This window comes from Trachypithecus francoisi, unplaced genomic scaffold (genome assembly GCF_009764315.1).
Source record: "Trachypithecus francoisi isolate TF-2019V2 unplaced genomic scaffold, Tfra_2.0 Contig00054, whole genome shotgun sequence".
In the NCBI taxonomy this organism is placed as follows: Eukaryota; Metazoa; Chordata; class Mammalia; order Primates; family Cercopithecidae; genus Trachypithecus; species Trachypithecus francoisi.
The window spans coordinates 916,390-935,927 of NW_022680465.1; the positions used below are offsets into that span (position 1 = coordinate 916,390).

The following is a 19,538-nucleotide window of genomic DNA, read 5'->3' on the forward strand; positions in this document are numbered from 1 at the left end:
GACGTAGCTCTCACGTGACCAAGAGCTGACGTGTGCAGAAGTCCTTCTTGTCCTGGTCGTTGTTCCCGTCTGAGTACCAGCTCCCCATTGCCCTGAGGGCGGGCGGGCCTGCGGCGGAGGGAAAAAGGAAGAGGAGAAGAAAATTGTCCCGGATCCCTGCAGGTCAGTGCCTGGGAGATTCCATAAAGTCAGGGTGCTAGAAGGTGTAGGGCCGAGACCGTCGCGGGTACTGAGGCGCCTCCGTCGTCTCTCCCACTCGCCGCCCGCTTTCCAAGACATATGTCCCGCCTGCAGCCCATTTCGATGCTGCGAAACGGTGAGCTGGGGAGTGTTTGGGGAAGAGCTCAGAGATCGGGAGATGGGAATCTGCTGGGAGCCTAGGCCCGCAATCCGGAAAGGGAGCTGTGGCCTGGGTGTTGGCCCCTAGTCCACCAGGACAGTGCCGGAGGGGAATGGCTGGATATGGGGGCGGGGGTGGTGAGATGCAACGTGATATGTCAGCAGAACCCCAAGAGAGGTAATAGGGGTGGGAAACCTCTGACAACCAGGCCTCCGAATTAGAAAAGAGTTTTGTGTTCTGGGGACTAGTCCGTCCACCAAGCACGCAGTGGCGGCAGTTTCCCGTCTTTCTGCCTGTGGCTGTGTCTTCCTGACCATGGCTCTGTGTCTAGTGGGTCCAAGCCTTTCCCGGGTGGCCAGTCTTTCTGTAGGTTGCGGCACAACGCCAAGCAAAAGAAGAGGAAGGAAATTAATCCTAATTGGTGAAGGTCGATTTGAGGGTAAGACCATCTGGGGACTCTAGGAGGGACGGGGTTGGCGGCGGGGGTGGGGAGAGGCAGAGAAGGTAATAATCTAGGTACAGGTCTGAGTCCGAATGTGTTTCTTGCACTCCCCGGACTGTGGCGAAATGGCGTGCTTTGTGTGTGTGTGGTGGGGGGGAAGTGGGGGAAATGACAGCAGGGAAACCTATCGGATAGTTTGTTCATAATCCTCCTCTCTCAACAGCACTTACTCCCCATGTTTTCGATCTGTCATCCTGCAGGTCTGCTGTAGCAGGTGGCTCCGCTTGAAGCGAGGGAGGAAGTTTCCTCTGATCAGTAGAGGTTGGTGTGGGCGTGGGGGCTGCCTGGAATGGGGGAGGGGTTAGAAATCGCCCGCACTTTGGACAGGCTCTTCCAATCCTGCTTTATTTTCCTTACCTCCCTCTCATTTCAGGCTAGGGAGGGGGCAGACCTGTGCATGTTTGGGATGGCATAAAGAGGTTAAAAACAAACCTGATAACCGGAATGGTGAATCAGGAAAGCAACACATCAACAGTCAATCCATCAAGTGCTCCGTTCTCACTGGCTCTGGTCTCTCTGCAGATTGGAAAGGTTGTTGGGCGTGGCACACCACCAGGAAATAGAAGAAGGGGCGAACTGCTTGTCTTGAGGAGGTTAGTGCAAGGATTCTAGTCAGGTCCCTGGGGACGTCTGAGGTTGTGGTGACTGAGACCCCAGTAGAATCTGTGGATTCCACTGGCATTATCTAGGCTTTGGGCGGGGTGATCTGGGATGGGGAGGGAAAGGCTGAAATGAGAGGCTAGAGATTTTTGTCAACAATCTACATTTCCTACCTAGCATTCAATTATTATTATCTTGTCCCTCTGTGCAACTCCCTGCATGGGACAACACAAGCAGAAGAGAAACTCAAACCCGATTTTCTTCTTCCACTCCTAGGTCAACATCCAGAATCAGCTATTGTGGCCTTGAAGTGGCTGAAGACGATCACCCTCCACAGGCTTGAGCCCAGTCCCACAGCCTTCCTCCCCCAGCCTGAGTGACTACTCTATTCCTTGGTCCCTGCTACTGTCAGGGACGATTGCATGGGCTACGCCAGGAAAGTAGGCTGGGTGACCGCAGGCCTGGTGATTGGGGCTGGCGCCTGCTATTGCATTTATAAACTGACTAGGGGAAGAAAACAGAACAAGGAAAAAATGGCTGAGGGTGGATCTGGGGATGTGGATGATGCTGGGGACTGTTCTGGGGCCAGGTATAATGACTGGTCTGATGATGATGATGACAGCAATGAGAGCAAGAGTATAGTATGGTACCCACCTTGGGCCCGGATTGGGACTGAAGCTGGAACCAGAGCTAGGGCCAGGGCAAGGGCCAGGGCTACCCGGGCACGTCGGGCTGTCCAGAAACGGGCTTCCCCCAATTCAGATGATACCATTTTGTCCCCTCAAGAGCTACAAAAGGTTCTTTGCTTGGTTGAGATGTCTGAAAAGCCTTATATTCTTGAAGCAGCTTTAATTGCTCTGGGTAACAATGCTGCTTATGCATTTAACAGAGATATTATTCGTGATCTCGGTGGTCTCCCAATTGTCGCAAAGATTCTCAATACTCGGGATCCCATAGTTAAGGAAAAGGCTTTAATTGTCCTGAATAACTTGAGTGTGAATGCTGAAAATCAGCGCAGGCTTAAGGTATACATGAATCAAGTGTGTGATGACACAATCACTTCTCGATTGAACTCATCTGTGCAGCTTGCTGGACTGAGATTGCTTACAAATATGACTGTTACTAATGAGTATCAGCACATGCTTGCTAATTCCATTTCTGACTTTTTTCGTTTATTTTCAGCGGGAAATGAAGAAACCAAACTTCAGGTTCTGAAACTCCTTTTGAATTTGGCTGAAAATCCAGCCATGACTAGGGAACTACTCAGGGCCCAAGTACCATCTTCACTGGGCTCCCTCTTAATAAGAAGGAGAACAAAGAAGTTATTCTTAAACTTCTGGTCATATTTGAGAATATAAATGATAATTTCAAATGGGAAGAAAATGAACCTACTCAGAATCAGTTCGGTGAAGGTTCACTTTTTTTCTTTTTAAAAGAATTTCAAGTGTGTGCTGATAAGGTTCTGGGAATAGAAAGCCACCATGATTTTTTGGTGAAAGTAAAAGTTGGAAAATTCATGGCCAAACTGGCTGAACATATGTTCCCAAAGAGCCAGGAATAACACCTTGATTTTGTAATTTGGAAGCAACACACGTTGTAAACTATTCATTTTCTCCACCTTGTTTATATGGTAAAGGAATCCTTTCAGCTGCCAGTTTTGAATAATGAATATCATATTGTATCATCAATGCTGATATTTAACCGAGTTGGTCTTTAGGTTTAAGATGGATGAATGAATATCACTACTTGTTCTGAAAACATGTTTGTTGCTTTTTATCTCGCTGCCTAGATTGAAATATTTTGCTTTTCTTCTGCATAAGTGACAGTGAACCAATTCATCATAAGTAAGCTCCCTTCTGTCATTTTCATTGATTTAATTTGTGTATCATCAATAAAGTTGTATATTAATGCTGGAAAGAAAAAAAAGAAGAAAGAAAGAAACCATCCCTGTCCTTCAGTTTATAATCAAGTTGGAGAGATAAGAAACGCACAAACCAAAAGATAACAGAATATCTGAAGCATGTACTCATTGTCAGATGTTCCCTCTGAGAGCACAGAGGAGGCACAAGCTTCTGTGGGATGTGCTAGTCAGCTAAAGCTTCATGGAGGAGGTGGCAATTGAAAATGAGTCCTGAATGGGGTAGGGTGGTTAGGGAATTCCATGAGACAAGACGATGGGGGCATGGTGTGAGAAAGGCATGAAAGTAGGAACCCTCTTCCTATGACAGTCAGGAGATCATTCTGCTTAGAGTGGAGAGTGTGGAGAATGGGAGTAGATAATTTTGGAAAGCTGGGTGAAGCCAGTTGTGGAGAGTTGTTTGAATACTATCCCACTGAACACCCAGACCCATTGAATCTTTTTTTACTAAAAAATAATTGGGGTCCATATGAAAGTCTCTATCTGTTACTGTGTAGTGTCAATGAGGGTGTGGCAAAATGGAGCCTTTCACACCTAGTGGTGGCCATTTGGTAATACAGATCATAAGCCTTAAACTGTGTAAACCCTTTGTCCTAAGGAAGTAATTGAATAATTGCCCAAAGATTGTATGTACAAGGCTGTTCATCCCAGCACTGTCTAAGCTAGTAAAAATTGGAAACAGTTAAGCATCTAGCACGTTGGATTGGTTATAAGTGAGGAATGTTCACACAGTAGGATATTATAAGTATGCTGATGGAAGTCTATATTGCCAGGCAAAGCTATTCATTATGCATTGTGAAGTGAGAAAGAAAAAATGGGTAGATAGAAGTATTCGAAGTATAATTCCATTTTTTTGAGACTAATAAAACATATGTTTAAAAGGACACTAAAAACTGGAGTTATAGATATCCAGATAGAAACAGTAGTTATCTTTGGGTAGAAGGATAATGAGTGATCTTTACTTTTTTACTTTTTATTCATCTATGTGTTTTTATTTATCTAAAAGGGTATTGATTTTTCGGAAGTTTTTGAGAAGAAAAGTGATGGGAATGAAGCAAGTGATTGATTGGAACACATATTGAATGGAAGGAATATTTAGATTAAAAATGAGGTAGGTTGAAGTTTCTTCTCTGAAATGATAGATAAGGCTTATTGTGAGGATTCAATGAGGTATATATGCAAGTACTTACAATGTTCTGGCACATAGTAGTTAATTAAGAAAATTGAGCACCCTTAATTACCTAGAATGCAGGGTTGATAGTTTTTTGGTTGACTTTTGTTTTGCTGGGGCATTCTGCCATGTTTTAGTGTCATTTAATAAATAATAGTGACAATAAAGGTTAACATTTATTAAGTGACTACTGTGTAAAGTTCTGTCATTCCTGCAAGGCAACTGTTAAAATAATTTCTCACAGGAGTAGTTTTCTTTCTTTTCTAAAAATCCAAAGTGTTTCCTCAGACATGATCACACCAGCCTCTGCAATATATTTCTAGTTGTTTGAGGGATGTTATCCTGCTTTATATATGAGGCCAGGAAAGGGTAAAATCCTCTATTCACTTACCCGGTTTTATACCCAGGTTTCCCTCTATGTACTGTAATGTTTGTAGTAGAGACAAAACCAGGTTGGCTTAAAGTTGCTAGGTATGGTAAGCCTACTAAATCATGCATATGTAGAAACTCATTTAACACCAGTTTTAAAGGTGGGGCGATGGCAAAGTGAACTAACATTTTTTCTTGCTCCTATTGTTAGGTGAGAGAAAAAGATTTGTGGGGAGATGGGGTGGGGAGGATTAATTCCTTTAAAATAAATTTGGTTTGATGTACCTGTGTGACACTCAGATGGGGATATGCTATTGTCATTTGAATGTATTGATCTGGTGCTCAGAGGAGATGAACGGGCTGCAAATAAGGATTTGAGAGCCATTGGAGGATGGATGATAACGGAGCACATGGAAGTAGATGTGGCCCTTCAGAGAGAAGATGCAGAGTCAAAGAGTGAAGGGCTGCAAAAGAACTGCTTTGGGCAGCTAGGGAGAGAAGCACAGAATTTAAGCAATGTATACCCTTCCAGACACTTTTACTATTCATATACTTATATATTCTTTACATAAAATTGGATCATACTATCGATAAATTTTCAGTGCCTGATTTAAAACTTTTCTCCTCAAAAAAGAGTGACATTCATTGGAGATATAATACTTGAAAAAATAGAGTTGATGAGTACAAACTTGTGTCTTGACCCAGATATGTAGCTTGAACGTCTAACAAAAATTCAGATCAAGCCATGTTGAACTTGAGATGCGGAGTAACTTTTACACCTGGGGTGAAAATGAGGCTAACTCGAGTAGTAAAAAGCCCCAGTGAGGCAGGTACAGGCCTGACTAGCACCATCTGCTCCTTTCCCCTTTGCTTTGTTCCTTCTCATTCTTCTTTCCACTTCCTTCCTCCTACTTTTCTTTATTTTCTCCTTCTGGGAGATCATTGGTGGTAGCCTCTCTGGGCTTCTCTGACCCTTCAATTCCCATGACACCATGCCATGTTATCAGTGGGCATTTAATACAGAATAATAACTGTCGTTGCTCTGGTCATAAGTTGACCCTGGGTGTGACTGAATGCCAAGAATTTTTGGAACCTTTGTTGGACAAAAAGATACTGAGGAGGAACTAGTCTTAGCTTGGCATGGCCACACTTGCACTGCATGAATTTTTGATGTCCTGCACCTGGTCTTATTTAGACTGAATAACCTGGAGTCTGGGAAAGGTGGTATGAAATAGATGTGTGACTGCCTGGTCCAGGCAGCCAGATCACACGTTGATGTCCCAATGTTTTCACATAGGAGGTTGTCACTCTCAACCCTTTTGGAAGGGGCAGTGTTCTAGGATTCTAGCTGATTGTGGCAGCCCATTGGCACACGGAGGAGGCAGTGTCTTCTCTTTAGAGAGGATGGCAGCTCCTGCGAAACCAAGGAAACCAGAAACTCAGAAAATGTCCTGCTATTTAGGTTTTGTTCTCGTTTAACAGTTTTAGGAATATAAGTGGATCTATCCCAGTGCAAACATGTTCAAAGGCGATTTTACAAAAGTGGAGTGTTGTTCTGTTGTAAATTGTCAGCCAATATACATAATATTTCAAGGCTCAGGAAATGGATTTTCTTTTTTGAAAAATTCACATTTTACCTGTCTTTTTTCAAAAGAGATTCCAAGTGTAGGCTTAGCAAATTGATGTGGTTCAGGCAAATTTTATGTTTATGGCTCTCTTTCATTAATTTCTTTGCTAAGTTCCCTTGAGAATGGCCTCTTAGATAATGATTCATACTATTTTCAATGCTAGCTTTTTACATTTATTTTGCATCACATCCCAGGCTGAAGATTTTTTCTGGTTTTTCTGTTTAAACCATGGCTCTTTCTTGCTTTTAAGCCAGAGCTGTCTCACCACCATCCTGGGGTCCCTGATCTGCCCTGCCCTGATCAGGTATTAGCAGGATAAGTAATATTTACTTATCTGAGTGGCATAGCTCAGTGCTTGACCCTCTCCAGTGGGACCCTCTCAGGTATTGTGCTAAGGGCTTGGGCAATGTATGGTTTCCGGGTATAGGTGGGAGAGGAGGGAGAAGGGAGAAGGGAGTGAAGGAAGCCTTATCAGAGAGGTAACTTTATTCTGACAGGGCATCAAAGTAGGAGAACCTAGTGGATCCATCTCCGCTGTGAGGATAAAGTTATTGCTGAAATCCAGTTCTTGTATTCAAGAGATGTAGTACATTTTCCCTGGACACAATTATAAATTTTGTCTGCCCAGATGCCCTTTAACAGAGGCAGAACATCAATGGGTGGTAGTTCAGGATTATTAACATATATGATCAATTTGGCTATCAAACGGAGTTTAAGAGAAGTATACTATTTTAGCAGTGTGAAGACTTTTTAAATTTTATTTTTTAAAAATGACAAATAATAAAAGTATGTATTTATGGAGTACAGTGTCACGTTATGACACATGAATACATTGTGGAGTGATTAAAACAGGCTGATTAACATATACATCACCTTACATACTAATTATTTATGGTGGGAACATTTAAAATCTACCTTTTAAGCAATTTTGAAATATACAATATGTTATTATTAAGTATAGTCCCCATGCAGTGAAATAGACTACTAGAAGAACTTATTCCTCTTGTCTAACTGAAACTTTGTAACCTTTAAGAAACATCTCTCCTTTCCTTGTGCCTCTCCTTACCCCCATCCCCTGGTAACTACCATTCAACTCTACTTCTATGAATTCAACTTGTTATGCTTCCACATATAAGTGAGATCATGCATTATTTGTCTTTTTGTGCCTGACTCATTTCACCTAGTACAATGTTTTCTAGATTAACACATGTTATTGTAAATGTTGCAACTGACAAATTTTCCTTCTTTTTTTTTTAAGAGACATAAGACATAAGAGTCTCATTACGTTGCCCATGCTGATATCAAACTCCTAGGCTCAAGAGATCCTCCCACCCCAGCCTCTGAAGTAGCTAGGACTACAGGCCAGTACCAGTACACCTGGCTGGCTAGAATTTTCTTCTTCTTTTTTTTTTGAGACGGAGTCTCGCTCTGTCGCCCAGGCTGGAGTGCGGTGGCCGGATCTCAGCTCACTGCAAGCTCCGCTTCCCGGGTTCACGCCATTCTCCTGCCTCAGCCTCCGAGTAGCTGGGACTACAGGCGACCGCCACCTCGCCCGGCTAGTTTTTTGTATTTTTTAGTAGAGACGGGGTTTCACAGTGTTAGCCAGGATGGTCTCGATCTCCTGACCTCGTGATCCGCCCGCCTCAGCCTCCCAAAGTGCTGGGATTACAGGCTTGAGCCACCGCGCCCGGCCGAATTTTCTTCTTTTTAAAGGCTGAATTGTTTCCATTGTATTTCCATTTGCATGTGCCACATTTTCTTTATCCATCCAATGATGGACACTTAGGTTGCTTCCACGTCTTGGCTATTGTGAATAATGCTGTAACGAACACGGAGTGAAGATATCTCTTAATATACCGATTTCAATTACTTTGAATATATATGCAGAAGTGGGATTGCTGGATCATATGGTAATTATAATTTTAGTTTTTTGAGGGGCCTCCATACTGTTTTCCAAAATGGCTGTACTAATTACATTCCCCAACAATGATCGAGCGTTTCATATTCTCCACATTCTTACCAAAAAAGATTGTTTTTATATTTTTGATATAAATATCAAAAATAGCTATCCCTAACAGGTGTGAGGTGATATCTCATTGTGGTTTAATCTGCATTTCCAGATGATTAAAGATGTTGAGCATTTTTTTCACATATCTGTTGGCCATTTGTTTGTCTCTTTTGAGAAATGTCTTTTCAGATCCTTTGCCCGTTTTTTAATTGGGTTGTTTGTTTTCTTAGTATTGAGTTGTTTGAGTTACTTATATATTTTGGGTATTGCCCGTTAACAGGTATGTGATTTGCAAATATCTTCTCCTAATCTGTGGGTTATCTCTTTGCTCTGTTAATTGCTTCCTTTGTTGTTCAGAAACATTTAGTTGGATACAATCCCATTTGCTTTTTTCTACTGTTGTTTCTTGTGCTTTGGGAGTCATGTCCAAGAAATCATTGACCAGACAAATGTTGTGGAGCTTTTATCCTGTTTTCTGAAAGATATATGCTCTTATAGCAGGAGGAAACTGTAGTATTTGCAATGCATTTTCCCATATGTTGATTAATTTCTTCCTTTTCTAGATTTTTTTTTTTTTTTTTTGAGACGGAGTCTCGCACTGTCACCTAGGCTGGAGTGCAGTGATGTGGTCTCAGCTCACTGCAAGATCCGCCTCCCAGGTTCATGCCATTCTCCTGCCTCAGTCTCCCGAGTAGCTGGGACTGCAGGTACCTGCCACCATGCCCAGCTGATTTTCTTGTATTTTTAGTAGAGATGGGGTTTCATCATGTTAGCCAGGATGGAGTCTCCATCTTCTGACCTCATGATTGCCCGCCTGGCCTCCCAAAGTGCTGGGATTACAGGCATGAGCCACCGTGCCGGCCTAGATTTTTTTTTAATGGGAAATGATACCTAGTTACTAAATGTTTTTGAAACCTGAGCAAAATTATTCCTTCTTTATTTTTTTCCGTTTTCAGTCCTCTGTTCACTAAATTGTGATTTTGACTATCTTCATGTTAATTTTTGTGGTCCCTTACAATAAGTTATAATGAAAATCCGGACTGAATGAAATGAATTCATAAAACAAAACTTTAGATTTTTATTATCTTCCATCACTTAAAATGTGTTCAAATGGACTCTCTTTTTGATATTAGAAATGATGGAATATAAAGAAGACTGAATAAAACAAGCAATATTTAAAGTACTTTATAAATCTTCAATCCATTCAAATGGACTTGGAGAATGATTCTTTAGAATCAGTTATTAATCATCATCAATCATCACCTCCTCTTAAGTTGGTCCATGTAATCTATACCCAAATATTTGAAGTGTTAAATAGCACCATGTCATTCATGAAAATTCAATGAATTCTGGCTGCTTTTCTTCTAATATAAAGGTAAACCCTTTTATTATGAATATCATAACTTGTGAATGTTTATAAATATATGCCACACATAAATTACATTTGTTTAGGTGGCTATAGTTATAACTGGGGAAATATTATGGTATTACTAAGACCCTGAAATTGGTTTTCAGGTATTCCAAAAAAAATTGTTTTTACGTCTCTCAGCTCATACCTGTTTTTCAACTATTTTTTAAACTACTGATAGAAGTCTCAGATATATATATATATGTTTCAGCGTAGAAAGAGAAAAAATTAGCATCTGGAAACAAAGACCATATTATAGCCTCTGCATCGGAGGGTAGGATTTTGCATTGAACTAGCCATTTGACCACCACTTGGAGATGGATTTGGGAGTTACCAGCACTCTGAGAGATTATTTTTCACAATGAGCTGTATTTTAATATTCCTTATTGTGTTTTCTTAGACCATAGAAATAACAAATGCTTATTAAAAATTAAAACAGGTAAATATATAAAGTAAAATATGCAATATGCAAATGCCCTATTTCCATTCATCTATACAGTTACCTACTATTACCAATCTGATGTTTTCTATGCATATACATAAATAGATATTATACATACTCACATTTTTAACAGAAAATGAACTCATAGTCCATATAGTGTTCTATTCTGTAACCATTTTTTTCACTTAAAATACATCACATTTATTCTGCCATGCATATCTTACCTCATTTAACTGTGTTCATGGTGTCATTCTCTGTAGATGATCTACATTTTCATGTAGTCATGTCCCTCAGCCTTTCCCTTTATGGCTTCTAGGAAAGGCTGAGGGACATGAGGTTGTGCTTAGGCCTTTTCCACTCCATGATTTAAAAATAATTTTTATATTGTCTTCAAATATACATATTGTCACAATTTGTAAAAGGTAGTCTAATAAGTGGCCTGAGTGAATGTGACAACACTTCATTGAAAGCAATCTTAGGTTTTTCCAACTCTAGTCAATAATAACTTAATTGTACATTCTAAAATAACTCGAAGAGTGTAACTGGATTGCTTGTAACTTAAAGGATAAATGCTTGAGGGGATGGATGCCTCATTCTCCATGATGTGCTTATTTCACATTGCATGCCTGTATCAAAACATTATATTTATCCCATAAATATACACACTATGTACCCCCAAAAATAAATATTAAAATTGAATATTTTAAAAAAACTAATCTTAATGTTGTCCTAGGACATATGACAATGAATAATCTAATCAGTGTACCTGAGAGTTTGAAAGTCTGCTGGCTATTCCAGTCTTCCAACAAGACAGTTACTATATATTATCATGTGTGCTTAGAACCAAAGATAAGAAACTGATCTTTTTGAAGCATAGAATGAATTGTCAGATATAGAGGGTTTGGGCACTATGAGTTAAGACATTTTGGTGGACACTTACAAGATAAAGTAATATGCTTATCAAGCATGGTGAAATACAGATTAAATTTATAAAATAAATGGGTACAAATGGAAAAAATAGTAAATCATATAATAGTGTAATAAAAAAATAAAATAAGTATCAGAGGGACATTGCGACTGATACAATTGGTTGAACTAGCAATTGATGCAATCATTCTATGCACTAGTTCGATGAGTTTGATAGATGATAGCCATTTACGAGTGATATATATTCTTTTAATCAAAAGAAATAAAAGAATAATGTTGATCCGTGGGCTCTGTAGTGTAATACTCTCTAAAAACTTGCTAGAATAGAGAAAGGCTGTTGATTTTAAAAATATTTATCTTACGTCCCACCACCTTTTCTAATTTGCTTATTGACTTTCTAATTTTTAAATAGTCCCTTGTTTTTAGAAAAATACAATCATTATCAGTTGTAAATATAAATTAATTTTATCTTTTCCCAATTTTACTCTAATTATTTCTTATTGCAATAGTTATAATCTCAAAAAACACTTGAATAAGAATGGAAATTGTGAGTAACAGTGACTTGTTTCTGGTTTTAGTGGGAATTACTTTAGAATTTCATGGTTTGAATGAGGATTGCTGTTGATTGTTGGTAAAAAGTGCTTTTAATATTTAAGTAATTCCCTTCTATTTCTATTAGTGTCTGTTAGGATTAGCTGCTGATTTTTTCCCTGTTGGCTTTTCAGCATCTATTAATAGAATCATGCACTTTTTCTCCTTTCATTTTTTTTTTTTTTTTTAGACAAGAGTTTTGCTTTTGTCACCCATGCTGGAGTACAATGGTGCGATCTCAGCTCATGGCAACCTCCACCTCCCAGGTTCAAGCAATTCTCCTGCCTCAGCCTCCCGAGTAGCTGGGATTACAGGCATGGGCCACCATGCCAGGCTAATTTTGTATTTTTAGTAGAGACGGGGTTTCTCCATGTTGGTCAGGCTGGCCTTGAACTCCCGACCTCAGGTGATCCACTCCCCTTGGCCTCCCCAATTTTTTATGTAATTAACTATATTGATAGAATTCCTGGGGAAAAAAGACACTATCTGTCTCAAAATACACATAGAAAAAAAACTTTTTTAGAAAAGAGAATTCAGCCTGTAGTCCCAGCTATCTGGGAAGCTGAGGTGGGAGGATCACCTGAGCCTGAGAGGTCGAGGCTACAGTGAGCGGTGATTGTGCCATTAAACTGTAGCCTGGGCGACAGAGTGAGACCTGTCTCAAAAACAAAAACAGAACAAAACAAAGCAAAAAACAAAAAAGAATTTGGTATTTGACTGTTTATTTTTGCCTTTGTGGATCTATCCCTATCAGGTAATAGTATAGTTTTTTTCTTGCTATACTTCTGAGATCTATTTGTCTACATATTTTAGAGTTTGTTAATATTTTATTCTGTTTTTTATATTTATTACTGATAACTGCTTATAGTTATCTTTTTATGTACTATCTTTAACAGATTTTGGTCTCAGCTTTGCTAGCTTTATAAAATTATTAGTGAACTTTCCATTTTTTCCTGTTTTCTGGCAGAGTTTAAATAACATTGGTATTATCCTTTCCTTAAAGGTTAGTTAGAACCCAACTGCAAAACTATTTCCTTTTGGTTTGTTTACAATGGTAAATCTGCAAACACATTTCCAATCTCATCTGTAGTAACTGGTCTAGTCAAATTTTCTATTTCTTGAGTTAATGTTGGTAACTTCTATTCTACTGGGAAATTATATGTTATCTTTAGATTTTCAATTTTGATGTCATATGTTTGTGTGTAAAATTATAATAATAATTATAATATAATAATAAATTACCCGTGTGATTTATAATAATCACACCTATTTGTGTGGTTCAACCCTTTAACCATACTTTGTATGCTTTTGCTTTCTCTGTGTTTTCTTAGTCATACTCATGATGTTTATGTATTTTATTGGTGATTAAAAAAACAACTTTTTATCACTTTTTAAATTATACTTTAAGTTTTGGGTTACATGTGCAGAACATGCAGTTTTGTTACATAGTTATACACGTGCCATGGTGGTTTGCTGCACCCATCAACCTGTCACCTACATTAGATATTTCTCCTGATGTTATCCCTCCCCTAGCCACCACTCTCTAACAGAACCCGGTGTGATGTTCCCCTCCCTGTGTCCATGTGTTCTCATTGTTCAAAAATATATGGAATGCTTCACGAATTTGCATGTCATCCTTGCCCAGGGGCCACGCTAATCTTCTCTGTATCTTTCCAACTTTAGTATGTGTGCTGCCGAAGCGAGCACTATTTATCACTTTTACAATGGGCTTTTTTTGGTCATTATTTTAAACTTCAATTTTACTAATTTCTTCTACTGTTTTTGGATTATTTCTGTTGTGCTTTCTAATTTCTTCAAGAAGAATGTGTATTTCTTTTATTTATGGTTTTATTGAATAATAATAGTAATTATGACTATGGATTTTTCTCTGGGTATATCTTTAGCCACGCCACAATAGGGTTTGATATGATGTGTTCTCTTTTTCTTTGCTTTCCATATAACTTGCAATTTTATTTTTAATTTTCTTTTTGATGTAGGGGTTATTTTGGAAAATATTGCTCTATTATCAGGCAATTACTATGGTCATTTTTATTATTTATTTCTAATTTTATTTGTTAAGTAAAGAGGATATGCCTATATATTCTCTCTTTTTTAGAATTTATTAATGTATTTTTATGTTTTTGAGGACATGATTGATTTCTTAAAAGTTTTATTCATGTAAGAAAAAAGATGCACATTCTCTCCTTATATCATGCAAATTTCTCTCTATTGAGTTAATATTGTTGTTTGATCATTTATTCTCTATGTCTTTGATTATCTTTTCATCTAATGGGTTGGTCAAATTCCGATAGAGGTGTATTAAAGTTCTCCTTGTAATTCTAACAGTTTTTGCTTTATCTGTTTAGTTGCAATGCTGTTTGGTACATACAAGATTATTATAATTTCTTTAGAGGTGCCATTTTCATTCACACAAATAATGATTTAAACTGTGTTTTTTTAGAGCTTCCTTTGGCTTATATTAATATTTTCAACCATGTTTTCTTTTTGCTTGCTTATGCCTGATACCTCCTCACCCACTGATTTGTTTCAATGTTTCTTTGTTGCTGTGTTGTAGGTGTGTTTCTTATAAAGAACATATAGTTGGATTTTTAATTCACTATCATGGTCTGTGCCCTTTTACCTTTAGTCCAACAGTTAATACCGTTGATTTTATTCTCTTCATTTTGTTTTACATTCCTATTATTTTTACTATTAGTTTTATTTTGTTGAGCCCCATTTCCTTTTCCTTTTTTTTTTTTTTTTGGTTTATTCAAACTTCTATTCTTACATATTCATTATATTGTGAGTTCAGAAAATTTACTATGCTTTTCTGCACACTTCATTCCATGAATGCTAGCACTCAAAATCAAACAATGTTTCTCTACTGTTGAATCCAAATGAGATAATTACACCACCTGCTGAGGCACCTTATTTTCCCACTGCTCCCTGACTTCAAAAATAGGAAACCTTTAGAAACATTTATACAAAGTCCAAGTAGCATTCAGTACATAGTGGTTAAATTTGTGATCTCAGAATGACAGTGGCTGAGTTAAAAGCTATTTATTTAAAAGCTGTATTTTCTTGGGTGAGTTTTAAACCACTGTCTATCTCAATTTCTTTATGTGAAAATGAAGCTAAGAATTGGATTATCTCATAAGGTTGTTGAGCTGATATGTAAAGATATGTAAAGTGCTCAGAGCAGCACCTGACAAGTACTAAGTGCTCAATAAATGCTACCTGTGATAATTTAGAAATGGATTGTATTCTCTCTGAATCTTTGCATGCTTGAATATCTTACTTCACCTTGACTTGTAATGATTATCTAGGTTGGGCACACAATTTTGGGGTTACTACTCTTTCCTTTTAGTAGTGTGTGGATATTTCCTTGTTTTCTTACTTCCAGGATGGCAAGTAAAAATAATTTACCTGTCAGATATTTTTCCTTTTTATGTAACTTCTTTTTTATATATTCTCTATCATTGGAATTTATGAATTTTATAATGATACTTCTAGGCATTTGAACTTTTAAAAATAATGGTGTCTGGCACTTGGGGTATGTCTTTCTTGTTCAGCCTCAAGATTTTCTTTAGATTAGAGAATTTTTTCTTCATAATTTCTTTACCTATCAGTTCTCCATCTATTTCTCTTCCTCATCCTAGAAATTCATTAATGTATTGGGCCTTTTGGATGGGTCATCCAAAATTATCTTTTCCTTCATCATTTTCATTTATTGTTTAAATTTTCACCTGATCACCTTGGCTGCTTATTCAATTTTCAACAGTGACATTATCTCTTTCATTTAGTCTGAGTTTTTAAATTTGAAAATCATGTTCTCAATTCCAGAAATTAATTTTTTCTGTTTTAATTTTATTTCTTCCAGTGTTGTTATTGCTTTCTGCTAAATATGATATTTGACTCTTTTCTATAGTTCTATTCAGTCAGAAATAATATAAATTTTGAAATGGACAGACAATGGATATGAATTGTCCCCTACGGAAATACTACAAGGGACTGGAGAAATTTGGAGAATGGAAAACTCCAAGAAAGGTCTTTTGGGGGATAGGCAAAACTGGATTGATTGAAATCAATTTTCTGATTCTGTATTTCTTCACTGTATCAACATTTTGCTTCACATACTGCTTCTTTTTTTTTTTCAGCCATGTAAATTTATTTTCTAGTATTAATTTGTTTTATTTAAATACAATTCACAACTAAAAAATGCATCTATTTTAAGTGTACAATTTGATCAGATTGATATATTTGTGCAAGTATGTTACCACCATCAAATCATAATGTGGAATGGTTTTCTCACATTAAACAGTGTCTTTTTCAGTCAACACTTCTACCCCAGCCCCATCTCCAGCAAATCATTGATCTGCTTTCTGGCACAATATAGTCATTCAAAAATAAACCATATTGAAAAAAGGCCAAAAATTGTTTTGCTCTTAGAAAGAAACAAAACAATTTAAAATGAATATTATATTGAGATGATTAGTTATACACATACAGTCAAATTCTGAAAATACTAAATTAGTTGAGATAATAACATGTTATGGCATATACATGTCATGGAAAAAATAAAAACGAACCTCATTCAGATTTACCGATTGATTATTTGGTTCATTTTATTTATTGCTCTCTCTTGCTCTAATTATCTTTCTTTTTATTTTATTTTATTTTTTTATTATACTTTAAGTTCTAGGGTACATGTGCATAACGTGCAGTTTTGTTACATATGTATACTTATGCCATGTTGGTGTGCTGCACCCATCAACTCATCAGCACCCATCAATTCATCATTTATATCATGTATAACTCCCCAGTGCAATCCCTCCCTCCTCCCCGCTCCCCATGATAGGCCCCAGTATGTGATGTTCCCCTTCCCGAGTCCAAGTGATCTCATTGTTCAGTTCCCACCTATGAGTGAGAACATGCGGTGTTTGGTTTTCTCTTCTTGTGATAGTTTGCTAAGAATGATGGTTTCCAGCTGCATCCATGTCCCTACAAAGGACGCAAACTCATCCTTTTTGATGGCTGCATAGTATTCCATGGTGTATATGTGCCACATTTTCTTCATCCAGTCTGTCACACATGGACATTTGGGTTGATTCCAAGTCTTTGCTATTGTGAATAGTGCCGCAATAAACATACGTGTGCATGTGTCTTTGTAGTAGAATAATTTATAATCTTTGGGCATATACCCAGTAGTGGGATGGCTGGGTCATATGGTACATTTAGTTCTAGATCCTTGAGGAATTGCCATACTGTTTTCCATAATGGTTGAACTAGTTTACAATCCCACCAACAGTGTAAAAGTGTTCCTATTTCTCCACATCCTCTCCAACACCTGTTGTTTCCTGACTTCTTATGATTGCCATTCTAACTGGTGTGAGATGGTATCTCATTGTGGTTTTGATTTGCATTTCTCTGATGGCCAGTGATAATGAGCATTTTTTCATGTGTCTGTTGGCTGTATGAATGTCTTCTTTTGAGAAATGTCTGTTCATATCCTTTGCCCACTTTTTGATGGGGTTGTTTGTTTTTTCTTGTATATTGTTTGAGTTCTTTGTAGATTCTGGATATTAGCCCTTTGTCAGATGAGTAGATTGCAAAAATTTTCTCCCATTCTGTAGGTTGCCTGTTCACTCTGATGGTAGTTTCTTTTACTGTGCAAAAGCTCTTTAGTTTAATTAGATCCCATTGTCAATTTTGGCTTTTGCTGCCGTTGCTTTTGGTGTTTTAGACATGAAGTCCTTGCCCATGCCTATGTCCTGAATGGTACGACCTAGATTTTCTTCTAGGGTTTTTATGGTATTAGGTCTAACATTTAAGTCTCTAATCCATCTTGAATTAATCTTCGTATAAGGGGTAAGGAAAGGATCCAGTTTCAGCTTTCTACTTCTGGCTAGCCAATTTTCCCAGCACCATTCATGAATAGGGAATCCTTTCCCCATTTCTTGTTTCTCTCAGTTTGTCAAAGATCAGATGGCTGTAGATGTGTGGTATTATTTCTGCGGACTCTGTTCTGTTCCATTGGTGTATATCTCTGTTTTGGTACCAGTACCATGCTGTTTTGGTTACTGTAGCCTTGTAGTATAGTTTGAAGTCAGGTAGCGTGACGCCTCCAGCTTTGTCCTTTTGACTTAGGATTGTCTTGGCAATGCGGGCTCTTTTTTGGTTCCATATGAACTTTAAAGCCGTTTTTTCCAATTCTGTGAAGAAACTCATTGGTAGCTTGATGGGGATGGCATTGAATCTATAAATAACCTTGGGCAGTATGGCCATTTTCATGATATTGATTCTTCCTATCCATGAGCATGGTATGTTCTTCCATTTGTTTGTGTCCTCTTTGATTTCACTGAGCAGTGGTTTCTAGTTCTCCTTCAAGAGGTCCTTGACATCCCTTGTAAGTTGATTCCTAGGTATTTTATTCTCTTTGAAGCAATTGTGAATGGAAGTTCATTCCTGATTTGGCTCTCTGCTTGTCTGTTACTGGTGTATAAGAATGCTTGTGATTTTTGCACATTAATTTTGTATCCTGAGACTTTGCTGAAGTTGCTTATCAGCTTAAGGAGATTTTGGGCTGAGACGATGGGGTTTTCTAAATATACAATCATGTCATCTGCAAACAGGGACAATTTGACTTCTTCTTTTCCTAACTGGATACCCTTGATTTCTTTCTCTTGCCTGATTGCCCTAGCCAGAACTTCCAACACTATGTTGAATAGGAGTGGTGAGAGAGGGCATCCCTGTCTTGTGCCAGTTTTCAAAGGGAATTTTTCAGTTTTTGCCCATTCAGTATGATATTAGCTGTGGTTTGTCATAAATAGCTCTTATTATTTTGAGATACGTTCCATCAATACCGAATTTATTGAGCGTTTTTAGCATGAAGGGCTGTTGAATTTTGTCAAAAGCCTTTTCTGCATCTATTGAGATAATCATGTGGTTCTTGTCTTTGGTTCTGTTTATATGCTGGATTACGTTTATTGATTTGCGAATGTTGAACCAGCCTTGCATCCCAGGGATGAAGCCCACTTGATCATGGTGGATAAGCTTTTTGATGTGCTGCTGAATCCGGTTTGCCAGTATTTTATTGAGAATTTTTGCATCGATGTTCATCAGGGATTTGGTCTAAAATCTCTTTTTTTGTTGTGTCTCTGCCAGGCGTTGGTATCAGGATGATGTTGGCCTCATAAAATGAGTTAGGGAGGATTCCCTCTTTTTCTATTGATTGGAATAGTTTCAGAAGGAATGGTACCAGCTCCTCCTTGTACCTCTGGTAGAATTCAGCTGTGAATCCATCTGGTCCTGGACTTTTTTGGTTGGTAGGCTATTAATTGTTGCCTCAATTTCAGAGCCTGTTATTGGTCTATTCAGGGATTCAATTTCTTCCTGGTTTAGTCTTGGGAGAGTGTAAGTGTCCAGGAAATTATCCATTTCTTCTAGATTTTTAGTTGATTTGTGTAGAGGCGTTTATAGTATTCTCTGATGTTGTTTGTATTTCTGTGGGGTCGGTGGTGATATCCCCTTTATCATTTTTTATTGGCTATTTGATTCCTCTCTCTTTTCTTCTTTTAGTCTTTCTAGTGGTCTGTCAATTTTGTTGATCTTTTCAAAAAACCAACTCCTGGATT

General features: G+C 38.0%; 1 protein-coding gene and 1 non-coding gene across 2 annotated transcripts; one reads left to right on the forward strand and one right to left on the reverse strand.

Moving 5' to 3' along the window:
* On the forward strand, positions 1-4,718 carry ARMCX3 (armadillo repeat containing X-linked 3). Its single transcript, XM_033216010.1, is given in 6 exon segments — positions 1-162; positions 672-779; positions 1,043-1,103; positions 1,365-1,435; positions 1,719-2,738; positions 2,741-4,718. Coding segments are annotated over 2 exon segments (1,137 nt in total). The 5' UTR covers positions 1-162; positions 672-779; positions 1,043-1,103; positions 1,365-1,435; positions 1,719-1,864; the 3' UTR covers positions 3,004-4,718.
* Positions 4,719-13,504: 8,786 nt separating this feature from the next.
* LOC117086686 lies at positions 13,505-13,611 on the reverse strand. Its single transcript, XR_004438539.1, has one exon. It is a non-coding gene; the product is annotated as a U6 spliceosomal RNA (small nuclear RNA).
* Positions 13,612-19,538: the final 5,927 nt, after the last annotated feature.